This window comes from Mastigoproctus giganteus, chromosome 14, assembly GCF_048544385.1.
Source record: "Mastigoproctus giganteus isolate SK-2022 chromosome 14, ASM4854438v1, whole genome shotgun sequence".
Taxonomy (NCBI): domain Eukaryota; kingdom Metazoa; phylum Arthropoda; class Arachnida; order Uropygi; family Thelyphonidae; genus Mastigoproctus; species Mastigoproctus giganteus.
In genome coordinates, this window is record NC_143588.1 from 38975155 (window position 1) to 39001162 (window position 26008).

Sequence of the window (26008 nt, forward strand, 5' to 3'; positions counted from 1 at the left end):
GAGCAGCAAAGCAAAAGGCTCAAGCTAATGGGAGTGCTGTGGCTCAGAGGAGAACTGAGGGGGGCAGTTGCCCTCTGAATCACAGCCTTTTAAAATGCACTACTTGCTTGATGTTTATGAGCAGTCGGGTACAGGATAGTACTGGTGAAAGTGTACTGCCATGGGGGATGTCTTTGTTTGTGCGCGATGCAAGGAGTGTAAGGAAATCAGGCAACAACTCAGCGTTGTTATGGGGCTATATGAGAGCTTGAAGGACAGGGTGGATGCCCTCGAAGGATTAAAAGTGAGGGCCCATCAAGCTCTCAACTGCCCACACCAATGCCAGAGATTGCACTTGGTCATCGCGCAACAGAGCGGCAGCCCCCCCAAGGCAGAATGCGCTGGTCCCAAAGGAACTAGTAGTTGTGGTGACTATTGTCAGGGAATAATTTCCTTTTTTTTTTTTCTTTTTTTTTATCATTATTTTGTTCGGATTTTTTTTTTTTTTTTATTAATTATTATTATTTAGTTATTTATTTATTTATTTTTTTTTTTGGCTGGTGCAGCATAAGCCATAGGCTTTCTTGCACCATGCGGCCGTTACTAATACTAATACTATTTCTAGCTATACAAACTTTTCTTGCGTACACTCTGTACTTCCCCGACTCTGCCTTTTTTTTTTTCTCCATCCAGGACGCTCTGGCAACCCTGGAGAACACAAGCCAGAGAGTAATGGGCAGCCTGGCTACCTCCTAATGGTGTGTGCGGGCAACATGGAGTCCCACCAGGGGCCCTGCGGCCAAATGCCAGGACACACACACACACAGCAGAACCTAATGCAATATGTCATATACAACACACACCACTTTTCTGGCATTATTTACAGTAGTACTGTATTCCTTCACAGCAAACATATAGCGCAGATGTGGGAAACCACAGGTGACACCTGACCCTAACACTATGCATGTCAGTGTAGTACCACATAGTTGATACATTACTCTGGGCTTACTACTTCCCATATGCAGTACTTTACATTTCTCAATGTTAAACTTCAGTTGACACCTCTCAACCCATCTGCTCAGCTTTTCTAGATCCTATTGCAGCAGCATACTATCATTATTGTCATTAACAATCCTGCTGACTTTTGTATCGTCTGCAAACTTGGACATTAAGAATGATATACCATCATCAATATCATTAATAAATACAGAAAATGACAATGGACCCAACACTGAACCCTGAGGACTCCACTAATAACACCAATCCAGAAAGAGCAGTGTCCACTGATTACCACCACTCTGTCTTCTCTCACTCAACCATCTCTTTATAGATAGCAGCAATTTGCCTCCAAAGCCACAATGCTCCAATTTGTGCAGAAATCTTCCACATGCAACAGTATCAAAAGCTTTTCTAAGATCCAAATATATTTTCTTACCAACTAATCCAAATTAGTTCGTATAAAAAGCCTAGTAGCTTCCAAGATTAATTCTTTGAATGCTTCCTATTTTGAATTTGCTGTTGGTAACATCATCAGTTGGTCCCACCGTACAGAATTTAAATACTGTCTCAGACCACCGTAGTAACCTTTACAAAAGCAAAAACCCTTCCCCTGATGGTAGTTACCTCTTTGAGTAAATCCCACTTCAGCACACTGTGATCAATGCCACCTAGTGGTTCCTTTATCTGCAGATTCTTGATGCATGAAGAATGACAACTAATAATTAGATCAAGAGTATTACTCCCTCTAGTTGCCTCCCAAACATGCTGCTGTAGAAAACAATTATGCAATAAATCCCCAAAAGCTTTGCTAGTGTGTGAGTGACCAACCCACAAATTCCATTCAATATCTGGGAAATTAAAATCCCCCATTATATGACACTCTGATTTACTGGCCCACTCTATTTCTCTGTACAGCTGTTTATTATACTCATTAGGGACATTAGGCCTACAACACACTACTACTCTTAATTTTGCTTTCCCAGTGCTTATGTCACACCAAACTGTCTCAACACTGCACTGCTCAGCCATGTCCCTCAGGGTTTGGTGCCTGGCCCATTGTTGTTTTGTGTATCTATCAATGAAGGTATATCAGGCTTAATGTCCAAGTTTGCAGATGATACTAAGGTTGCCGGTTGGCATGGTTGTTAATTACAGTAAAGACAGTATGCTACTGCAACAGAATCTAGAAAAGCTAGGCAGATGGGCTGAGAAGTGGCAACTGAAGTATAACATTGCAAAAATGCATAAAAATTCAAAGAACTCCATATGGGTAGCAGTAACCCAAGCGAAACGTACCAACTGTGTGGTACTACACTCGGGGAGGTGGACAATGAAAAAGACCTAGGAGTAATTGTGCAGTCAGATATGAAGTTCTCTGAGCAGCGCAAATGGGCTGCCAGAGCAGGTCATGGAGTTTTGTCAATTATATATAGGAATTTTGACAGCAGAGACAAGGATGTGATTATCCTTTGTATAAGGCAATGGTCAGGCCACACCTTGATTACTGTATACAGGTCTGGAGGCCTCATTTTAGGAAGGATCTAGAGTTGCTAGAATTTGTACACAGATGGGCAACAAGATTGGCGAGAGGAATAAAGTGGTGCAAGTACAAAGAAAGGTTAAAGTTCTGCAAGTTGCAGCATCTGGACACTAGGCACCTGCGAGGTGACCTGATCGAGGTGTATAAGGCCTTGAATGGTTTGAGCAGGCTCAATGCTGACGGGATACTTCTGCTTGCTCAGATTAAGAACCTGAAGGGGGCATAGATTCAAATTGAGGAAAGACAGTTGTAGAAGAGATGTGCAGAAGTTTGCCTTTAGCCAGTTTGTAGTTCATGGCTGGAACAGATTTCCATCCATCTGTTGTTGTGGAAGTTGACAGCTTAAATAAATTTAAGGCTGAATTTGGGGTAAATGCGAAGGTTGTTTTTTTTTTTTTTTAGCTGATGCTGTATAAGCTTGCTTTCTTGCATCATATGCCTCAACCAATGTTAATGTCAACTGGAAGCTCTGGCAACTTCCTTGGATTTTATGTGTTTCTTAACTAATAGCATAACCCTTCATCCCTTCCTACCCTGTCCTGCCTTCCTGTACACATTGTACTCCCCAAATTCCAGTTCTGCATTCCTTACATCTGTGTGACACCTCTGATATATCAACAATATCTGCTTCTTCTCTGATATATCAACAATATCTGCCTTTGATGTTTTGACCAACACCTCAAATTCATCAAAGTTATTTACCGAACTCCTAGGATTGGTGTACATGCAAGTATACATACAGTTCCTATTCTTAGCTTCCCTAACACAGCCATGTATTTACTTGTTCCAAAATGACTCCAAGCAGTCTCTGGAATCCCCTGCATCTTGTTTTCCAAGCTGCTGCTCATTCCAGTAAAAGCAGTGAAAAAATCAATGACTGGCTCTAAGTGTAAAAGCATGGTGGATCCTACGCAATAACACTCATATGTTTTATAGCACATCACTTGGGTTACCGTTAAATGCTTATACACATCAATGCAGTGAACATGTTAAACTATAAAATTGATTAAAATGTAATGTAATTTTAAACAGACCTTAATTAATTTGAACCCCATTTATTTATCAGCAGTACAAAATTTTATGAAAACTTTATGAAATTTTATGAAATTTTATGAAAAGATGTTTTCATAAAATTTTATCAAAATTTTATGAAAACATCTGAAATCAGCATTCAAAACTGGTTCAGAAAAATCTGTTTACATCTTGCACAAAAAAAAAAAAAAAAATTCATTTTATTAACCAGTATTATATTATGAATTCCTTGAATGGCTTTTTATGATCCATTTGATAAAACAGGATATTTATCACCTTGGGAATATTTTTTTATTTTTATGAGTCTTGTGTTTATTTTCTTTACCGTTTTGAATTAAATACGATAAATTTACATGGCGAGTTTGAATATTTTCAGCTTTATGATAATTTTTATTTAGCAGTTTACGAAATTTAAACTTGAAGCTTGGCTCTAAACTAGAGGCACTTGTGACAAGATTTGATGAAAGAATTACGAAAATTAGTACTAATCCTAGAGGAGGAAAAATATGCAACTATAACTTTGCATGACATCCATCAGCTTCAGTTTGAAGCTGATGGATGTCATGCAAAAAATGAACTACAAGTGCTTATAGTTCATTTCTAGCAGTTAAAATAGCAAAACGTTTTTTTATTTGTTGATACAGTCATAATTAATTACCAATTTTCTACAGGTTTTCCTATTTGGCTTAAATGCTGCTTTTTTGTGAAGTTATTTCTTTCTATGATTCATCCTAAAATTCTTTTGATTATAAAATGTGTCAAATAAAAGGAAAGTTAACATCCAGTTTAATGAATAAAATGAAGAGTTGGATAATAAATATCTTTTCACAGATTAACAATAAAAAAGTTTGCACTTCAATTGCAAAGAAACAATAGTTGCATTAAGAAGTATAACCAAAACATATGCTGGTGGGCCAACTATTGTCCTGTGGGTAGCATGCATAGCCACAAGTAAGGAGATCTGAGCCTGTTTTAGTCATGAAAATGCATGGTCTTTTGAACTGTGGCACTGAAAATCACTACAATTAATAACAATTTCAATATGTTTGCACTCACAATGAATATTTAAACTCGTTTGGCCTTGGCCCATAAAACACAAATGCAACTTTATTTACAAAAGAAGATGCACAGAGAAATAAATTTATTTATTTATTTAGCATTTTAGCATTAGCAAAGGCACATAATGCAAGAAAGCAAGCTTATATAGCATCAGCCAATAAAAAAAAAAACAAATATAAAAAAAAAAAAAAAAACCCTTATTTCACCCATCCACTCACTCCAAATGTTTGTCAAGTTCTGCCTTAAATCTATTTAAGCTATCAACTACTACAACAGATAGAAGTTTGTTCCAGCAATCAACCACCAGTCTGGAGGCCAACAAAATGAGGCCTCCAGACCTGTAAACAGTACTCGAGGTGTGGCCTGATCATTGCCTTATACAAGGGGATAATCACCTCCCTATCCCTACTAGAAAAATTCTTGATATCAGTGACTAGACACCATGAGCTACTCTTGCAGACCATCTGCAGTGCTCAGAAAACTTCATGTCTGCCTGCACAATTACCCCCAGGTCCCTTTCATTCTCTACCACTGTCAGTGTAGTACCACAGAGTTGATACGTTGCTCTGGGGTTGCTGTTTCCCATATGTAGTACTTTACATTTGTCAATGTTAAAGTTCAATTACCACCTCTCAGACCATCTGCTCAACTTTTCTAAATCCTGTTACAGCAGCATACTGTCATTAGTGTCCTTAACAACCCTGCCAACCTTTGTATCGTCTGCAAACTTGGACATAAGCCTGATATACCATCATCAATATCATTTATAAGTACAGAAAATAACAATGGCTTCAACATTGAACCCTGAGGGACTCCACTAATAACATTAGTCCACGAAGAGCAGTGTCCATTGATTACCACTCTCTGTCTTCTCCCACTCAACCATCCCTTTATCCATAGCAGGAATTCGCCTCCAATGCCACACTGCTCCAATTTGTGCAGCAGTATCAAAGGCCCTTCTAAGATCCAAATATATGATATCAAAGTTATTCTTTGCATCCAGTTCCTTTGTGACTACATCATAGTATCCAATTAAATTGGTCAGACAAGACTTCCCCTTAACAAACCCATGCTATATCCGAGCTATAATTGAAATCTTGTCTAGATGATCCTACAATGCTTCTTTAATCAGTGCCTCCATTAATTTCCCTACAACGGAAGTTCAACTAACAGGTCTGTAATTACCTGTCTCCCATTGATCCTCCTTTGTGGATTGGGGTCACATTTGCACATCTTCAGTCCATGGGTACCTCCCTGAGTCCAGGGAAGCTCTCATAATTATGGCTAACGGTTTGCTTACTTCCTTTGCCACCTCATTTAATATAACTGGATAGATTCCATCCACCCCAGGTGCCTTTCTTCATTTGTACATCTTCATTGTAAATAAAGTTCCATATAAAGATATACCAAATAAAGATGTTCCAAATAATGATGCACAAAGAAATAAATTTATTTATTTCTTTACATCTTCATCAGGTGTATAAGGCCATGAATGGTTTGAGGAAGCTCAATGCTGATGGGATTCTTCCTCTTGCTCAGAATAATCACCTGAGAGGGCATAAATTCAAATTGAGGAAAGACAGATGTAGGATAGATGTGTGGAAGCTTGCCTTTAGCCAGCAGGAAGTTGGTTGGTGGAACAAACTTCCATCCTTTGTTGTGACAGCTGATAGCCTAAACAAATTTATGGCTGAGCTGGACAGGTATTTGGAACAAATGGATGGGTGAAATGGGAGCTTTTTTTTTTTTTTTGTTTGACTGATGCTGCATAAGCTTGCTGTCTTGCATCACATGTCTCTACTAATTCTAATGCTATTAATAGTAATGAACATAAATGAATATTAAAATTACCTCTTTAAACTGTGTCCTGAGTTCAATATTTTCTGTTCCAAGCCTGTAATCATAAAGTAGAAAAACACTACACTAAACACAAATAATATATATATATATATATATATATATATATATAAAGCATATCTCAGTTAACTTTTGACCTCCTTTCACAGAAAGTAGTTCTGCATTATGATGGGAATAATAGGTATTAATGACCTTCTTCCATTGACTGGAAATCCTATCCATAGTTTTGCCGATGATAGCACATTGCATTCCACTTTCCATTTTGAGAAACCTTGTCCTGCTTAATCAGCTTCAATTTCTAGAAAATCTGCTACCAATTCCTTAAATGCCGATCTTCAGGTAATTCTCCAGTGGGGCAAAGACAACTTAGTTGATTTCGACCCTTCTAAAACTCAGTCAAGTGTTATATCATGCAAAAAGGATTCTTCTGCTCCTATGCTTATCTTTAGTGACATTCCGATTTCTAGGCAAAATGATATATCTCTTTTAGGGATTACCCGGACTTCTAATCTCTCTTGGCACAAGCACATTACAAATATTGCTTCCTCTGCATCTAAAAAACTTGGTTTTCCCTTTCGCTCTCAGCGTTACTTTTCTTCCAAACAGCTGCTCACTCTGTATAAATCGCAAATCTGCCCTGCCATGGAATATTGTTCCCACATCTGGGGTGGTGCCCCCAAAACCTCTCTCAGGCTTCTTGATTCCATTCAGAAGAGGGCAGTTAGGTTAATTAATGATTCATCTCTAACAGTCTCTCCACTCGCTCTCTCATAGACGTACTGTTTCTACTGCATGCCTCTTCTACAGATACTTCCATGGGCACTGTTCTTCTCAATTGGCTTCTATAATTCCCGCTCTCTCTTTCAAAACAGTCCGAACACGTGCCGCCACCAGCCAACATCCATTTACTGTCCAACTTCAAACTCACAGAACCAACTTTTCATCTTCCTCATTTATTCATTCAACTGCAGTTTTCTGGAACAACCTTCCTTCATACGTATTTCCTGAAAATTACAGTCTACAGAAGTTCAAGTCCAATGTCAACAAATATCTTCTTTCGTCTTCTCAACCTCCAACCCAAGCAGGTATGAAGTACTATAGGTTCTAATACCTCTCGTGTTATGGGTTTACATACATGGAAAAAAAAAATAAATAAATAAAAAAAATCACTTTTGCCTCTGCCTGCAGCCACTGTTAACCTTTTAGTCTGTGTATCCCCCCCAAACTAGGAGCTGCCCTAGATAGCATCAGCAAATATTCTTGTGCTCTTTCTATTTAAGAGTATCCCACTCCTGTAGAATCAATCTCTCCTGTCAATAAACACAGACCAGGCTGAAAAAAATTCTACCCCTTGAGCTGTTTGTTTGTTTGTTATTTGGTTTTTAGGAGCATTAGCAACTAAGGCCATATTGCTCCGGGAATATGCGGTGGTCCTTCCCTGACCTTTCCGCATCCTCCGTATTTGGTGGTGACGGGCTCGAACCCCGGTCTAATCAAGAAGAGTGTGCTACGCACTGCTGCTCCTTCCCACCTGGCTACGAAGGCGGCACCCCTTGAGCCTTGCACAATCTCTCCAGGGCCGAATTGACAAGGCTCTCATTATATACTCCCTCCTATCGTGTCTGGGCAGAATTGTAGACACTTTCACATTCAACCCTAATTTGTGACTTTTTTTCAACACTGACCTGTACTTGTTGAGTAAATCTGCATATCTCTTACTCTTAATGTCATTAGTTCCAATGTGTACAACAACATCACCTTTTGTGCCCTTAATTTTCAGACATGAGTATTTATTTTCAAACTTTTACCACAGTCGGGAAATTTCATTTAACTTTTAATTTCTCCTTAGAATTCAAAAATTCATCTCACTGAAATTAATTTCAAAACTTTCACATAATATTCCCGTTTATGGTAACTGCCCATACAACTAATAGAACTCAAGAAGAATCCCACCAAATGAAATTACTTTTATGATAAAACATGGTGCCATCCAGCAGCAAAATTTAAAATAAAAAAATAAATAATGGAGAGTCCAGCCTGCTCAAGGTTTCTGGGAAGCAGCCATCAGAAAAAAATATCAAAGCACAATATTTTGTTTCAATGATAAAAAAATAGAGCATAGAGTCATGTGGTTGCACAAAAGATTACAGAAAGCAGCCAGCACCCCACCCTGGTGGCAAATATCCAGGAGAGGTGAGTCAATGATCGATGATGTCATCCATGCAAAGGATCGTGGGAGACAGTTGCCCGCAATTAAAATTGGTTCAAATCACCAGTACCTTCTTTCTTTTAGAGAGTCAGTTCTTAAAAATTTACGCACACCCCTGATATCAGCTCAACTGTTTAATTTCTCTAGATTCTTGCAGTAGCTTATTTTGATTACTTCAACCCTGCCAACCTTTATATCATCTGCAAACTTTGACATTCGGTCTGATATGCCTCCATCATTAATAAATATAGAAAATATCAATGGGCCTAGCACCGAACCTTGGGGAACTCTGCTAATAACATCCATCCACAAAAAAGCAGTGTCCATTAATAACCAATCTCTGTCTTCACCCACTACACCATCCCTTTATCCATAGCAGTAACATTCCTTTAATGCCACACTGTTCCAATTTGTATATAGTCAAAATTATTTTTTCACATTCAGTTCCTTTGTCGCTTCAACACCGTATCCAATCAGACTGGTTAGACAAGACTGCCCCTTAAAAAGTCCCATCTGTGATTGCAGTATAATTGCATTCCTGTCTTGATGATCCTGCATTACTTCCTTAAGTAGAGATGCCATTATTTTCATCAGATGTTAAGCTAATAGGTCTCTCATATAATCAGCTCATGCCACCTCTCTCTCTTTCATGAACTGGGAATCCATTTGCACATCTCCAGCCCATAATGATCTAACCTGAATCCAAAGATTCTCTGATAATTATGATTAAGGATTTTCTTACCTCTTTTGCTGCCTCCCTTAATATAACGTCATATCCCTCAACCCCACATGCTTTTTTTATATCTAGCTTCAACAATTTCTTTTCCACTTTCCTCTCAAATATCACAAAATCATTTATCTCACTGTTAGAGTTTGATAAACTCCCAGCATCCCCTTCCCTAAAGAAGTCCGCATATGTGAATATTGATGCAAAATACCTATTCAGTTCGTTGGCAACCTGAGCTGGATCAAAAGTTAAACCATCAACATTGAGTGGACCAATATGATTCAACCCCTTCCTTCTATTATTATAAGTAAAGAAGTCTTCACTGCATTTCTTGGCATTCTTTGCCAGAGACTTCTTGTAATCTGCCTTAGCTTGTCTAAACTCCTTTATGACTTAATTGCAAACTAGTTTATATCTAACATAGGCTTCTGTATCACCTGATTTATATGCATCCTATGCAATTTTCTTCTCTGCCACAAGTCCTATCATTTCATCTGACAAACATTTAGGTTTAAGCCTTGAACAATATTTCTTATTTAGCTGAAAAGCCAGCAGCTTCTAATATTATTTGTCATTTAGGATATGCTCTTGGTAACAACATCAGTTAGTAGTCTCACTGCTAGGATTTAAAAACTGCAGACCACTGTAGTCAACCTTATAAAATCAAAAGCCCTTCACTTCCCTTTACCTTTGACACAACATTATGATCACTGCCACCCAGTGGATCATTTACCTGCATATTCTTAATGCATGAAGAATTTCTACTGATAAGCAGTTTAGGAGTATTGCTCCCTCTTGTTTCCTTCTCTAACATGCTGCTGTAAAAAAAGTCACTGAATAAATACACGTCTGAAAAATTAAAATCCCACAATTTAAGACATTCCAATTTACAAGACCAATCTATTTCACCTTTTTTTTTTTTTTTTTTTCCCTGTTATACTCATTGCAGTCTCATGACACCCTCCTACTCTCATTTCCATTTTCCCAATGCATATGTCACACCAGATTGACTCAACATTGCAATGGGCACCCATGTCAACTAGATGCACTGCCTTAGATTTAATGTTTTTTAACATTCTTCCAAAATGTCCTATATGCATGTGGTATAACCGATGTATGACTGACTGCATGAATGTGTTTGTATCCTCGTACTAGATAGGAGACCTCCAGATACGACAGCAGTTGAGGGCGCCCCCTCTGTCTGCCTTCTGGTGATGCCATGCCAATTTCCTGTTCAGGTGGAGTGGCACTGGATACTGATGCTGGTTTCAGCTAGGTGGGATAGGGTCCAGGTGGGATATCAGAATTCTGACAAAAATGCCATGATGGTGACCCAAATTCAATAAGGCACCCTAGCCCTATGACTTTCAACTGCTCCAAAAACCCCAAATTTCCCTCCCCTCCAAAAGTTTTTGCCTGGTGGTCACTTTCACCCTGAAATACCTTCTGCTATTCATAATAGCCTAATCCATGGGAGAAGTTACCTCTGCAGGGGTGCCTCTTCTATTACCCATTCTTCCATTTCCTGTCGGAAGCCTTCCTATCATCCACCCCCTTAACCTCTATCTTTTCTCCAAAACTCAACTATCAACTCCTACACTTATTTCCAAAAAAAAATATATTTTTTTTTTGGGCCCTCCCTGGCAAGCTCAGGGAATGCCATGGTTCGCCCAGCCAGAGACCTTCACAACCCGACTTGCTGGCCCACCTGAATGTGAAATACGAGACTTTTGTGTTCCGCAGACCCCTAGGCTAAGGGCCAAATGAACAACATACTAAAATAACCCAACAAGACTAAAATAACATGATGCAAACAACAAAATAATTTATACATCTTCTGGGCCTTTATAGAGTCTGTGTTGCATCTCAAAACTTACATCACGGAGCTGGCTGAACTACTGCCACAAGACCCTAATATTATACAATATATTCTAACTGTACACAATGTACTCTCCATATTCAAATTCTGCATCCTTTATGTCCGAGTGATACTGTCTCCAACAGTGCTACAATATCTGCATTTAATAATTAATCAGCTTAAGTTTCATCATATTTATTTACAATGCTATTAGGTATTAAATATCAAATGAAACAAGAAAGCAAGCTTACACAGCATCAGCCAAAAAAAAAAAAAAATTCCATTTAACTTATCCATCAACCTCCAATAGTTTGTCTACTTCTTCTTCACAATTTAGTCAAATTATCCACTTCCACAACAACAACAGATGGAAGTTTGTTCCAGCAATCAACCGTTGGCTGAAGGCAAACTTCTCCACATCTATTCTGCAACCATCCTTCCTCAATTTTAATTTATGAACCATCATGTGCATAGTCTGAGCAAGAGGAAAAATCCCATTAGCACTGAGTTTGCTCAAGGCATTAAAAGACTTGAATAGCTCAATCAGTTCAGATCGCACGTGCCTAGTCACCAGATATTGCAATTTGCAGAACTGGAGCCTTTCTTATTAAGTGTACTCCTTTGTTCCCCTAACAAATCTTGTTCTCCTTCTCTGTGCCCACTCCAGCAGTTCTATTTCCTTGCTAAAATAAGTAAAGTGTGGCCTGATCATTGCCTTATACAATGAGATAATCACCTACTTATCCCTGCTAGCAAAATTTTCTGTATATAATCGACAAAACGCCATGAGCTGTCCTGGCAGCCTGACTGCCCTGCTCAGAGAACTTAGACTGCACAATTACCTCCAGGTGCTTTTCATTTTCCACTAACCTGAGTATAGTAATACACAGTCCATACATTATTCTGGGATTACTGCTACCCATATGCAGTGCCTTGCATTTGTCAATGTTAAACTTGAATTGCCATTTCTCAGTCCATCTGCCTAATTTTTCTAGCTCTTGTTGCAGCAGCATACCATCATTTCTGTCCTAAACCATCCTGCTAATCTTTGTATCATCTGCAAACTTAGACATTAAGCCTGATAAAACCTCATCAATATCATTAATAAGTACAGAAACAACAGTGGGCCCAGCCTGTGTGATGCCACTAATAACATCAGTCCACAAAGAGCAGTGTCTATTGATAACCGCTCTCGGTCTTCTCCCACTCAACCATACCCTTATCCATAGAAGTAACTTTCGCTTAATGACATGCTGCTCCAATTTTTTTTATGTGCAACAGTATCAGAAGCCTTCCTGAATTCCAATCATATGATAACAAAATTATTGTTTGCCACTGCATCATAGTACCCAATCAAATTGAGCAGACAAGATATCCACTTAACAAACCCATAAGGTGACTGAAATATAACTGCACTCCTGTCAAGATGGTCCTGTATTACTTCTTTAACCAGTGACTCCATTATTTTGCCTTGAACAAAAGTTAAGCTTATAGGTCTGTAACTACCCATGTCACACATTCCCTTTGATTCCCCTTTGTGAATTAGAGATAAATTCACACATCTCCAATCAATTTGAGATAAATTCACACATCTTCAATCAATTGGAAATAAATTCACACATCTCCAATCCACAGAAAGCTCCCTGAATCCAAAGGTGCCCTCATAACAGGGACATGCCGTGCTATGATACAGAGAGGCAGGCGCATCAGGCGGCACCGTAAGGGGGGGGGGCGGCATAAGCAGCGAAATCAAAATACAATTTCAACCATTCAATAATTAAAAATCTTTACGCAACACTTTTCTATATTGGTCTATGTTATTCCGATATTGATGTATACGATTTATGATTTATCGCACGCCTCTGCCTAAGCGCTTTCGGTACCCTTTGATTTCAGTTTCTGGTGCAGGTGCATCATTGGCGAGCGCTCGCCGAAAGACTTTTGATCTGACAGCGCGAAGCTATTATTTTTGTTTGTAATATACCACACGGCCGCTCCTAAAAGCTGAGGTGGAAATTATCACAAAAGACAATTGCACGTGTTACGTGTTGATAGTTCTGCTTTGAGCTTACAATTATTGACAATATTTGATTTTAATGTTAGTTTGTCTCAAGAAGTGGCAAGTGGCTGTGCTGTGTTTAAATCAGTAAATCAGATATATAATATATCTGTATCAGTATAATATTTTTGCATTTATACTAATTCAGTTTTTGTGTTTAAAAAGTAGATCAGGTAAGAGAATTATTGTTTTTTACAGCAATTGTAGTTACTTATTATCATTGAAAATGATTATGTTATGACAATAGGGACTCGAATTATAAAGTAGCATTTGCATGGACTGGGTATATCTCAGGTGCGGAACGTGTGCCTGTGTGTGTGATAGATAGAGAGTTATTTAGGTAATATTGGGCTACTTTGGCATTTTGTGTGATAGAGAGAGAGAGAGTTGCTTAGGAAATATTTGCATTTGCCTACTTTTGCATTCGTTATTTATTGCTCTATTTTTACCAAATTCATATACGTTAAAGTGGAGACAATACAATAACAAGTTAAAGAAAGGCATATGTCAAAACGGCTGCTAGCTGTCAATTTGACAGATATTCGTTTTCTATTTATTATGTTCTATTATCTACAAATCTTACTAGCTTTGCAACTAATTTCTATCGTTATTTTATCTACACTATTTTAATAGCATGATAAGCATCATCATATTTAATCAATAAATTTAAAATAAACTTTTTCAATTATATTCTGGACATTACCCTTAATTCTCTGAATGAACGACTCATGCTTTGGAAACCCATAGCAAAAATTTTCAGTTTTTATATGACATTTTAAAACTCAAGGATATAGATGACAAAACGCTAGAAAATTATTGTACCAGTCTCCAGTCAATACTTTCGGTCGAAAATGAATTAGATATAAATGCAAATGATCTTCAAAAATTACGTGATGTATCCCGAATGCTACCATATTATATGAAACCTTTGGATGTTTTAAATTATTTGTGCCAAAATAACTTAATTACTTTGTATCCAAATACTGTTGTAGCTCTGAGAATTTTATTAACACTCCCTGTCTCTGTAGCTAGTGGGGAAAGAAGTTTTTCCAAATTAAAATTAATAAAACACTACTTAAGAAGTTCAATAGCCAAACAAAGAAATCTGTCATTAATTTCTATTGAATCTACATTGGCTGCCACTCTAGACTACACATCCCAAATTAACGAATTTGCTAAAGTTAGAAGGATAAAACTGTAGTAAATTGTTGTAGTTGATAGTTGATATCATTATTTTAAAGTAGTTTATATTTTAAAAATAAAAATAGTATTCGTACATTTTGTGCAGTTTTTTTTTTAGATCACAATCGAAGGTTATTTTAAAGAAAAAACATTTAAGGGCGGCATTTCGAAGACTTGCATCATACTGAGAAAATCTACCGCACGGCCCTGTCTCATAATTATGGCTAAGGGTTTGTTTACCTGTTCTGCTGCCTCTATTCAAATTTAATTTAATTTGAGAATGCTGCAATAAAATAATAGATACCTTAATGCAATAATATAATTGGATAGATTCCATCCATGCCAGGTGCTTTTTTTGTGTATGTATCTGCAACAATTTCTCTTCCACTTTCCTCTCAGTTATCACAAAATCATTATTCTCTCCCCTATTAGAGTTTAATAAACCTTCTGGCATCCTCCCTACCTCCAAAGAATTCCTCATGGGCAAAAATATATGCAAAATGCCTATTCAGCCTGTCAGCAAACCAAGCAGGATCATCCACACTTTAATCATCAACATCAAGTGGTTCAATGTGATTTAGTCCCTTCCTTGCACCTTTAATATATATAAAGAGTCTCTGCTGCTTTTATTGGCATCCTTCACCAGAGACTTTTTAATCTACCTTGAACACTCCTTTGTAACTTGATTGCAGACTAGTTTATAAGTTTCATAGGCTTCTTTATCACCTGATTATTTATATGCATCCCATGCATTTTTTCCCTCTGCAACAGGTCTTAACGGATCATCCATTTAAGTTTAGTGTAACGCAAGTATATATACACCTGTTCTTACTCTTAGTTACCCTAACACAGACCATGCATTTACTAGTTCCAAGAGGTCTCACAATGGTGCGTGACATCCCCAACACCTTGCTTTCCAGGCTGCTACATGATCCAATAGCAGTGCAAGAATCACTTTCATCTCTGCCTCTGGTTAATTTATAAGTCTGTATATTTCTGCAAGCTAGCAGTTTTCTAACCTAACACTGCCTCGAAAGCATCAGCAAATATTTTCCACTCCCCCCCCTCCCATTTAAGTATCCCATCTCTGCAAAAATAGTATCTCCTGTTAGCAAGCACAGACCACAATGAGAAAGATTTTACTCCATGAGCCTTGAACAGTCTCTCGAGGCCTGAATTGCTTTACAAAGCTCTCAAAGATGTATTCCCTCCTGTCATGTCTGTACAGAACTGTAATACTTTCAAATTTTATCTAACTCACAACTTTTTCTCTACATTTCCCTGTATCTAGTACTACTTGTGGCAAATCATGCAAGAAAGCAAGCTTATAAAGCACCAACCAGAAGAGGGGGAGGGACTTCCCAAATCACTCCTATCCATCCCCTCCAATACTAGTTTAGTAAGATCTCAGATCTCTAGCTGTGTTGTCTGATGCACAAGTGTAACTTTGGCATTGAGTTGGGCAGCTAAGAAATTGATGCTTCTCCCCCACTTGAATTAATTCAAGGGCATCCACCCTATTCTTCATCCATTAAACTTCATAAACACCCATCGGAAAGTTAAGTTCACACTAATTTCCCTTCACACTCTTTGCAATGAACACACACAAAGACATGCCCTTGGCTGTATCACATCCTCTTCAAGATAAGGTAGTCTGCAAACACTGTCCTATTTTGTAAGGCAATGAAGGCTCTATGACAGGGGTCAGCAACTTGCAGCTCGCGAGATGCATGTGGCTCTTTGAGCATGTAACTGCGGCTCTCTAACTTTTAGTAGCCCATATGAAGCACAATTTGAAATGGAGTTAGAGGACTTAAAATTCAAGGACATGTGTAGTGCAAGACTAAAATGCCTTAAAACTGAAATTGAGGATTTGGAGAGGCAAAAGGCTGCCCTTGCAATTCCACACAAATGGACAGCGATAGATGAGTTGAAAAAGCAAGACCAAATTGTGTTTGATGCATGGAGTAGCTTACCGGGCACATATACAAATTTTAAAATATTTGCGTTTGGACCTCTCAGTTCTTGGTTCGATGAATTTCTGCAGGCAATATTTTCGAACATGGACTATATTAAAAATAAACTGAGAAATGGTCTGAACAATGCGATTCTTTCTTTCTTTCTCTCTCTCTCTCTCTCTCTCTCTCTCTCTCTCTCTCTCTCTCTCTCTCTCTTTAATGATGAAAATTATGGCATATTCACCTGATGTTGAGAGACTTGCTCAAGAAGTTCAGCAGCAAAAGTCACATTAATTCATACCTAATTGGATGTTTGTTACGTTTTTCAGTAATAATATTTCAAAAAATATATATTTTTAATAAAGCAACTTCCCACTCTATTCCATTTTTAAAAAACTTCCCCACCCCTCCCACCAGCTTGAGCTGAGGTGCAGCTCTTCGGATTCTTTTTTTTTTTTTTAATTAAATCAAAAATGGCTCTTCACTCAAAGAAGGTTGCCCACCCCTGCTCTAGGAGAACTGCCCCCTTCAGTTCACTCAGAAATCACAGCACTCCTCTATTTTGAGCCGATTGCTTTGTTGCTCTAGTTTGAGGCGTTGATTTCTGTTCAAATTCAGTTTATTTATTTATTTATTATTTATTTTTTTTTATAAGAATCCCAAGCACAAGAGATATTAGAACATATAGTACTCAGTACTGTGCATGGGTTGAAGGTTGAGAAGACAAAAGAAGATACTTGTTGACATTAGATTTGAATTTCTGTAGATTTTAATTTTCAGAAAATACATATGAAGGGAGGTTCCAGAAAATGGCAGTTGAAGAAATAAATAAGGAAGAAGAAAAGTTGGTTCAGTGAGTTAAGTTAGAGGGTAAAAGGATGATAACTGGTTGAGATGTGTTCGGACTGGTTTGGAACAAAGAGGGGGAATTATAGAAGCCAATTCAGAAGAACAGTGCCAATTCTGTATAGACACAGAATGTTTATGAAACAGCGAGTGAAGAGACTACCTTAGAGATAACTCATTAATTAACCTAACTGCCCTCATTTGAATGGAATCTAGAAGCCTGAGAGAGATTTTAGAGGCTTTACCACAGATGTGGAAACAATATTACATGGCAGGGTGGATTTGCAATTTCTACAGAGTGAACAGTTTGGAAGACTAAGAACGAAAGAGAAAACCCAGTTTTTTTAGATGCAGAGGAAGCAGTATTTCTAATGTGCTTATGCCAACAAAGATTAGAAATCAGAGTAATCCCCCAATAGAAATACAGATTTTTTCAAGAAATCTGAGAATCATTGAAGGTAAGCATATGAGCAGAAGAATCCTTTTTGAAAAACATAAGACACGATTTAAATCAACTAAGTTATCTTCACTCCCACTGGAGAAATACCTGGGGATCAGCATTTAAGGAATTGGTAGTGGATATTTGAGAAGTTGAAGCTGTTCATGCAGGGCAAGGTTTAAAAGGTGGAATGCAACATGCTCAGCAACATCGCATTCCACCGTTGGATAAGGTTTCTGGTCAATGGAAGAAGGTCATTAAGAGTGGAAGAAAAAACTGAACCTTCGGGAACACCAACATTAATTGGGAAGTCAGAAGACAGAAAGCCATATACCATTACCTAGATGAGAGAAAACCTGGATACCCAAAAAACAGTTGGCAAACCATAAGATGGAAGTTTATTTTAGAAGACCTTTATTCCAAACACAATAAGTCTTTGAAATGTCAAGAGAAACTGCTTGAGTTTCACCAAACTTTTCCATTGAATTTGTCCATAGTGGGTAATATAAGTCAGAATATCACCAGTGGATCGATAGTGACGAAATCCATACTGGCAATCATTCATCAAATGGAAGGTTTCTAGATAGTTTTAAGAGTTGGCAGTTAACTGATATTATTATCCATATGGTGCAAGAAAGCCTGGGGCTTTTGCTGCACCAGCCAAAAAAAAAAAAAAAATTCTGATTACCATGCGAGAGAGAGAGAACAAGATTCAGAAGTAAAAGGAAATCACCAAGAAAGATGGATGTGCCAAGCCCATACTCACCAGGTTGAAAGAGAGAAGTGTAATTGGATGATATTAGAAACTGGCTGGATATGAACAAATTTCCAAGCAAAAGGGACACATCCTTTGGAAAAAGAAAGTGAAAATAAAAAGGCAACACAGAACACGAGTTAGCTCAGAAGCACAGTTTTTGAGAAAATGTGAAGAAATACCATCAGCACCTGGAGCTTTCTTGGATTCAAGATTGTTCAAAATCCTTCTGACATCCTTTTGATGGAAGACCACAGGAGGCATTGAATGGTGTGTACTGGGAATGATAGGGAGGTGGTTTTCCAAGATCATCAATACATGAGTTAAAAGAAAAGCAGGATAAAATGGCAATAGAACCATCTGGTTTTGACAGAGATGGGCAAAAGTTGCAGCCAATGGCTTTGACAAGAGACCAGAATGCTCGACTACCATTTGGACAAGAAGTAAGTTTTCTACTCTTAACCTGTTCAAAATCTACTTTGCACTGATCAATAACTGCTTTACAATTGTTACTAGTTTGGGTAGGCAGAAAATGAACCTGGATCTTGAACAGCCTTATCACATTTATTGGAAAACCAAGGTTTATATTAGAGATGAGATTTTAAGGTGGAGTGTGGAATAAAGGATTTCATCCCTACAAGAATAATTTCACTGGCATAATCTGAGCAAACAATGATATCAGAAGAATTGAAACTAATCACACCAACAAAAAGAAAAATAATTTTGCAGATTATCCCATTTTTCATTCTTCTAATGCCAAACAACATGAGGTTGAGAATGGCCAAGAGAGAAAGGCTCCATTGCAGAAAAGACGATCACCAAGTTGTGATCTGAGGTACCTAGAGGACAACTCGCATCAACCGTGCACTTAGAAAGGTCATTTGTGAGAAGAGTGTTCACTGCATGGTCAGGATTGTCTGGCATTCTAGTAAGTAAATGAACAAACTGTGCAAGGTCACTGGTAATTGCAAAAGCCTCAGCTTCTCAGCCAGTTGTGTCCATATGACTAGAAAATAGAAGCAGCTGGAGTTGTGAACATTAAAATCACCAAAATAAAATTACCTCTATGTTAGGAAAGTCGGACTAGAAAAAGTCGAGTTTCAAAGAGAGGAAAAGAATATTGTTCAAGGTTTAGGCCTAAATGGATGTCAGAAGAACTGATGAGACATATAGCAGAGAAGAAAAATGCATGGGATACATACAAATTAACACGTGACACAGAAGCCTGTGATAGATACAAGTTGATCTGTAACCAAGTTACAAAGAAGGTTAAGCAGGCGAAGGCAGATTACGAGAAATCTTTGGCAAGGGATGCAAAGAAAAACAGCAAAGAGTTCTTTACTTATGTAAACTCTAGAAGGAAGGGGATGAATCAGATTGGTCCACTTGATAGTGATAGGTCAACTGTTGATGATCCTGCTCGGGTAGCTAACAAACTAAATGAATATTTTGCATTGAAATCCACAGACATGGATGTCTGTGACAACCTCAAGGACCATTTGGTCCTTGAGGTTGTCACAGACATTCTCTCAGATATGCCATACAAGCTGTACTTGCTACCTGGGAGTCTAAAACACTGATGGAACTGATATTCGGGTGACACTCAAGTCAAGTGGACCCAATTTCGGTGAAGTCCGGATGGTCTGTGACAGCCAAATCCTCTGCTTGCACCTTCACGATGGTGGGACTGTTAGTAATCCTGGGTATAACCCCCATGCACAAGTACATGGTGGGTGACCACCCAGGTGTGAACCAACGTAAACAGGGGTCGAGGTGTGGCGCCCACACCACATGGAGGAACGCCACCCCTCTATGTTACCAGGCAGTACTAGGTGGAAGATGACTCTCATCAACCGGTGAAATACCACCACTTTGCTTATTGGAGGCTTGAAGTGGTGGAACCCATGTTTAGTCTCTAGAGCTAAGTTCCGGTCAACCCTTCCATAACTCTTCCATCATGCAGTATGATTGATGACTTTTGAGATTATGATGAACGTTGTGGCGAGATCCAATATTCCTTACATTTCGAGGGTACAGCTCTAAAATGGTTTTCGCAGGCCGGCCACTAGTTAGTACACCGGACCGGACCTATTGGTAACTCTCTAGGAGGCTTCCGGATCAGCTAGTGTATAATCTTGCTACCTCTACTCTGCCAGATAGTGACTGGAGGGAGTCCGAGTAGTGTGTATGCGGGGAGCATTGTCGAGGCCACGTTATGTCAAGGATCTGGGTATATTCTTACCACATGTACGCCATATCCAAAAATTTCATTACTTCATACAGCATGTCCCACCCACTTTTTCTTACTATTGAATACACCATGAATTGTCATACTAATAGAGCAAGCTTATCTGCGAAAAGATCTAAACCTCCCAAGGACTTCCTAATTCATTTCACAAATATACGTGGTCTCCATTCTAATCTCAACGATGTCCATTTCCACTTGCAGTCTGCCAAACCTCATGTACTTTTTCTGACAGAATCTCAGTTATCGGTTGATTCAACTACTGCTCATCTCAGATGCCCAAATTATTCGCTGTATGATTCCTTTCGCCTCAAAGGTGGTACTTGTGCATATGTCCGTTCTGATATTCCCTGTCAGAGACTTGGCAATTTGGAATCTCCTCTCTTTGATCTTCTCTGGCTTAATATCTCTCTACCTCATTGTGTCAAATTCATCTGTTGTCTCTACCGTTCTCCCAACTCCAGTAATCACTTGGAGCTCTTTGACTTCCTCTCGTTGCAACTTGACTTTCTCAAGTCCAACTCTCCTAACAGTGAGGTAATTTTCCTTGGTGATTTTAATGTTCACAATGCCAGCTGGCTGCCGATTTCTAGTCACACCAACCCTACAGGTCAAGATGCTGAGGCTTTTGCAATTACTAATGACCTAGCACAGATTGTTCATTTGCCTACAAGAATACTGGACAATCGTAATCATACAGCCAATACGCTCGATCTTTTTCTCACCAACAACCCTTCTAAGTACACGGTCGAAGTGAGAGCTCCTTTAGGCACTTCAGATCACAACTTGGTGATTGTCTCTTCTCCAATGGAACCTTTATCTCATGGCTATTCCCAACCTCGTGTTGTTTGGCATTACAAGAATGCAAAATGGGATGACCTGCGAGACTTCTTTTCTTCTTTTCCTTGGTCGGATTACTGTTTCAAAAGTTCTGATGTCAACGTTTGCTCAGATCGTGTCAGTGAAATTATTCTTGCAGGAATGGAATCCTTAATCCCACACTCCACTTTAAAATCTCGTCCTTTATCTAAACCTTGGTTTTCCAATAAATGTGCTAAGGCTGTCCAAGAGAAGAATGTTGCATATCGTAATTGGCTTGTTTCTAATTCTTCAGTTTCATTTTCTGCCTACACCAAAGCTCGCAACAATTGTAAAGGGCAAGAAGCAAGTTTTCTTCTATTAGGGCAAGAAGCAAGTTTTCTACTCTTAGCCTGTTCAAACTCTAGTTTGGACTGATTAATACTAGAGTTTGAACAGGCTAAGAGTAGAAAACTTGCTTCTTGCCCTAATGGTAGCCGAGCATTCTGGTCTCTTGCTATTGGCCGCAACTTTTGCCCATCTCTGCTCCCACCTCTGTCCAAACCAGATGGTTCTGTTGTCACTTCAGCCAAGGATAAAGCTGACCTGCTAGCATCCCATTTTTCTTCCAGCTCATGTATTAATGATCTTGGTAAAACACCACCCACCATTCCCAACACACTCCATTCAATGCCTCCTGTGGTCTTCCGTCAAAAGGATATCAGAAGGATTTTGATGAATCTCGATGCTAAGAAAGCTCCAGGTCCTGATGGTATTTCTCCACTTGTTCTCAAAACCTCTGCTCCTGAACTTACTACTATTCTTTGCCGCCTTTTTTCACTTTCTTATTCTAAAGGTGTTTTTCCTTCTGCTTGGAAATTTGCTCATATCCAGCCAGTTCCTAAAAAGGGTGACAAATCCCTCCCATCCAATTATCATCCCATTGCAATTACTTCTACTCTTTCTAAAGTAATGGAGAAATCAATTAACCGCCAACTCTTAAACTACCTAGAAACCTTCCGTCTGATCAACGATCACCAGTATGGATTCCGTCAGTGTCGATCCACTGGTGATATTCTGGCTTATGTTACACATTTATGGACTAATACAATGGAAAGGTTCGGTGAAACACAAGTAGTTGCTCTTGACATCTCAAAGGCTTTTGATCGTGTTTGGCATAAAGGTCTTCTAAACAAGCTTCCATCTTATGGTTTGCCAACCGTTTTTAGTAATTGGTTATCCAGTTTTCTCTCTGATCGCTCACTGAGGGTGATGGTTGATGGCTCTCTGTCTTCTAACTTCTCCTCTAATGCCGGTGTCCCCCAAGGTTCAGTTCTTTCCCCCACACTTTTCCTCTTGTATATCAATGACCTTCTTCAATTGACTGGAAATGCTATCCATAGTTTTGCCGATGATAGCACATTGCATTCAACTTTCCATTTTGAGAAACCTTGTCCTGCTCAATCAGCTTCAACTTCTCGAAAATCTGCTACCAATTCCTTAAATGCCAATCTTCAGGTAATTCTCCAGTGGGGCAAAGACAACTTAGTTGATTTCAACCCTTCTAAAACTCAGTCTTGTCTTATATCTCGCAAAAAGGATTCTTCTGCTCCTATGCTTATCTTTAGTGACACTCCAATTTCTAGGCAAAAGGATATATCTCTTTTGGGGATTACCCTGACTTCTAATCTCTCTTGGCACAAGCACATTACAAATATTGCTTCCTCTCCATCTAAAAAACTTGGTTTTCTCTTTCGCTCTCGGCGTTACTTTTCTTCCAAACATATGCTCACTCTGTATAAATCGCAAATCTGCCCTGCCATGGAATATTGTTCCCACATCTGGGGTGGTGCCCCCAAAACCTCTCTCAGGCTTCTTGATTCCATTCAGAAGAGGGCAGTTAGGTTAATTAATGATTCATCTCTAACAGAGTCTCTCCACTCGCTGTCTCATAGACGCACTGTTTCTGCTGCATGCCTCTTCTACAGATACTTCCATGGGCACTGTTATTCTGAATTGGCTTCTATAATTCCCGCTCTCTCTTTCAAAACAGTCTGAACACGTGCCGCCACCAGCCAACATCCGTTTACTGTCCAACTTCAAACCCACAGAACCAACTTTTCATCTTTCTCATTTATTCATTCAACTGCCATTTTCTGGAACAACCTTCCTTCATACGTATTTCCTGAAAATTACAATCTACAGAAGTTCAAGTCCAGTGTCAACAAATATCTTCTTTCGTCTTCTCAATCTCCAACCCAAGCACGGTACTAAGTACTATAGGTTCTAATACCTCTCGTGTTTGGGGTCCACATAAAAAAAAAAAAAAAAACACATTAGGAGTTATTCAGCGAGGGGAATGCCAGAGGTGTATTCAACTCTAGCAGTAAGCTAGAGAATCTTGTAATAACTGAGAGTAAAGAGGAGGAGAAATTGTTGAAGATAAACACAAGAAAGGCACCTGGGGTGGATGGGATCTATCCAGTTATATTAAAGGAGGCAGCAAAGGAAGTAAGCAAACCCTTAGCCATAATTATGAGAACTTCCTCGGACTCAGGGAAAGTACCCATGGACTGGAGATGTGCAAATGTGACCCCAATTCACAAAGGAGGATCAAAGGCTGACACAAGTAATTATAGACCTGTGAGTTTAACTTCTGTTCCCGGAAAATTAACGGAGGCACTGGTTAAAGAAGCACTGCAAGATCATCTAGACAAGACTTCAATTATAGCTCAGACACAGCATGGTTTTGTTAAGGGGAAGTCTTGCCTGACCAATTTGATTGGATACTATGATGCAGTCACAAAAGAACTGGATGCAGGGAATAACTTTGATATTATATACTTGGATCTTAGAAAGGCTTTTGATACTGTTGCACATGGAAGACTGCTGCACAAATTGGAGCAGTGTGGCATTGGAGGCAAATTGCTGCTGCTGTGGATAAAGGGGTGGTTGAGGGGGAGAAGACAGAGAGTGGTAATCAATGGACACTGCTCATCGTGGACTAATGCTATTAGTGGAGTCCCTCAGGGTTCAGTATTGGGTCCAATATTGTTTTCTGTATTTATAAATGATATTGATGATGGTATATCAAGCTTAATATCCAAGTTTGCAGATGATACGAAGGTTGGCAGGGTTGTCAAGGACACTACTGACACTATGCTGCTGCAACAGGATCTGGAAAGGTTGAGTAGATGGGCTGAGAGGTGGCAAATGAAGTTTAACATTGACAAATGTAAAGTACTACATATGGGAAACAGCAACCCCAGAGTAACGTATCAACTCTGTGGTACTACACTGACAGTGGTAGAATGAAAGGGACCTGGGGGGTGGTTGTGCAGGCAGATATGAAGTTTTCTGAGCAGTGCAGATGGGCTGCAAGAGTAGCTCTAGGTGTATTGTCAATGATATATAGGAATTTTTCTAGCAGGGATAAGGAGGTGATTATTCCCTTGTATAAGGCAATGGTCAGGCCACACCTAGAGTACTGTATACAGGTCTGGAGGCCTCATTTCAAGAAGGATGTAGAGCTGCTGGAACGAGTACAGAGAAGGGCAACAAGATTAGTGAATGGAACAAAGGGGTGCTCTTACGAAGAAAGGCTTAAGTTTTGCAAATTACAGTGTCTGGAGACTAGGCACCAGCGAGGTGATCTGATAGAGGTGTACAAAGCCTTTAATGGTCTGAGCATGCTCAATGCTGATGGGATTCTTCCTCTTGCTCAGAATAATCACCTGAGAGGGCATAAATTCAAATTGAGGAAAGACAGATGTAGGATAGACGTGCGGAAATTTGCCTTTAGCCAGCGGGTGGTTGGTTGGTGGAACAGACTTCCATCCCTTGTCGTGGAAGTTGATAGCCTAAACAAGTTTAAGGCTCAGCTGGACAGGTATTGTAAACGAACAGAGGGGTGAAGTGGAAGTGGGTATTTTTTATTTATTTATTTTATTATTTTTTTTTTGGCTGATGCTGCATAAGCTTGCTTTCTTGCATCAAATGCCTCTACTAATGCTAAATGCTAATGCTAAAGTCAAAGAGTTCTAAGTGATTAGTGGATTTGGGAGAACTATAGAGGCAACAGATGAATTTTCCAGAATGTGACAGAGAGAGAAATTTTAAGCCAAAGAAGATCTAAAAGAGGAGATTCCAAATCACTAAGTCTCTGACTAGTAATATTAGAGCAGACATATGCACAAGTATTACCTTCAAAGCAAAAGGAATCATACAGTGAATAATTTGGACAACTGAGTGGATGGCAGTTGAATCAATTGATAACTGGGATTCTGTCAGAAAGAGTACATGGGGTTTTGTAGACTGTATGTGGTAACTAAGTAGTGTTTGGATTATGGTAAATAAGTAGCTTTGACCTACTTATTTACCATAATCAAAACACTATAATTCCAATATCATGCACTACATTACTAGTTATATGACACGATATTTGTGCCAAATCACTGATAAGAAAAG

At 38.9% G+C, this 26008-nt stretch overlaps 1 protein-coding gene across 2 annotated transcripts in view; it reads right to left on the reverse strand.

Annotated features, from left to right (window-relative positions):
* The window catches only part of LOC150075072 (uncharacterized), a 366189-nt gene that overhangs the window by 94648 nt on the left and 245533 nt on the right, over window positions 1-26008 (reverse strand). For both annotated transcript variants that reach the window (XM_090388223.1, XM_090388222.1), the window contains one exon: window positions 6461-6503. In XM_090388223.1, the coding sequence (XP_090244349.1) occupies window positions 6461-6503 (43 nt within the window). The remainder of the gene's footprint in view (window positions 1-6460; window positions 6504-26008) is intronic.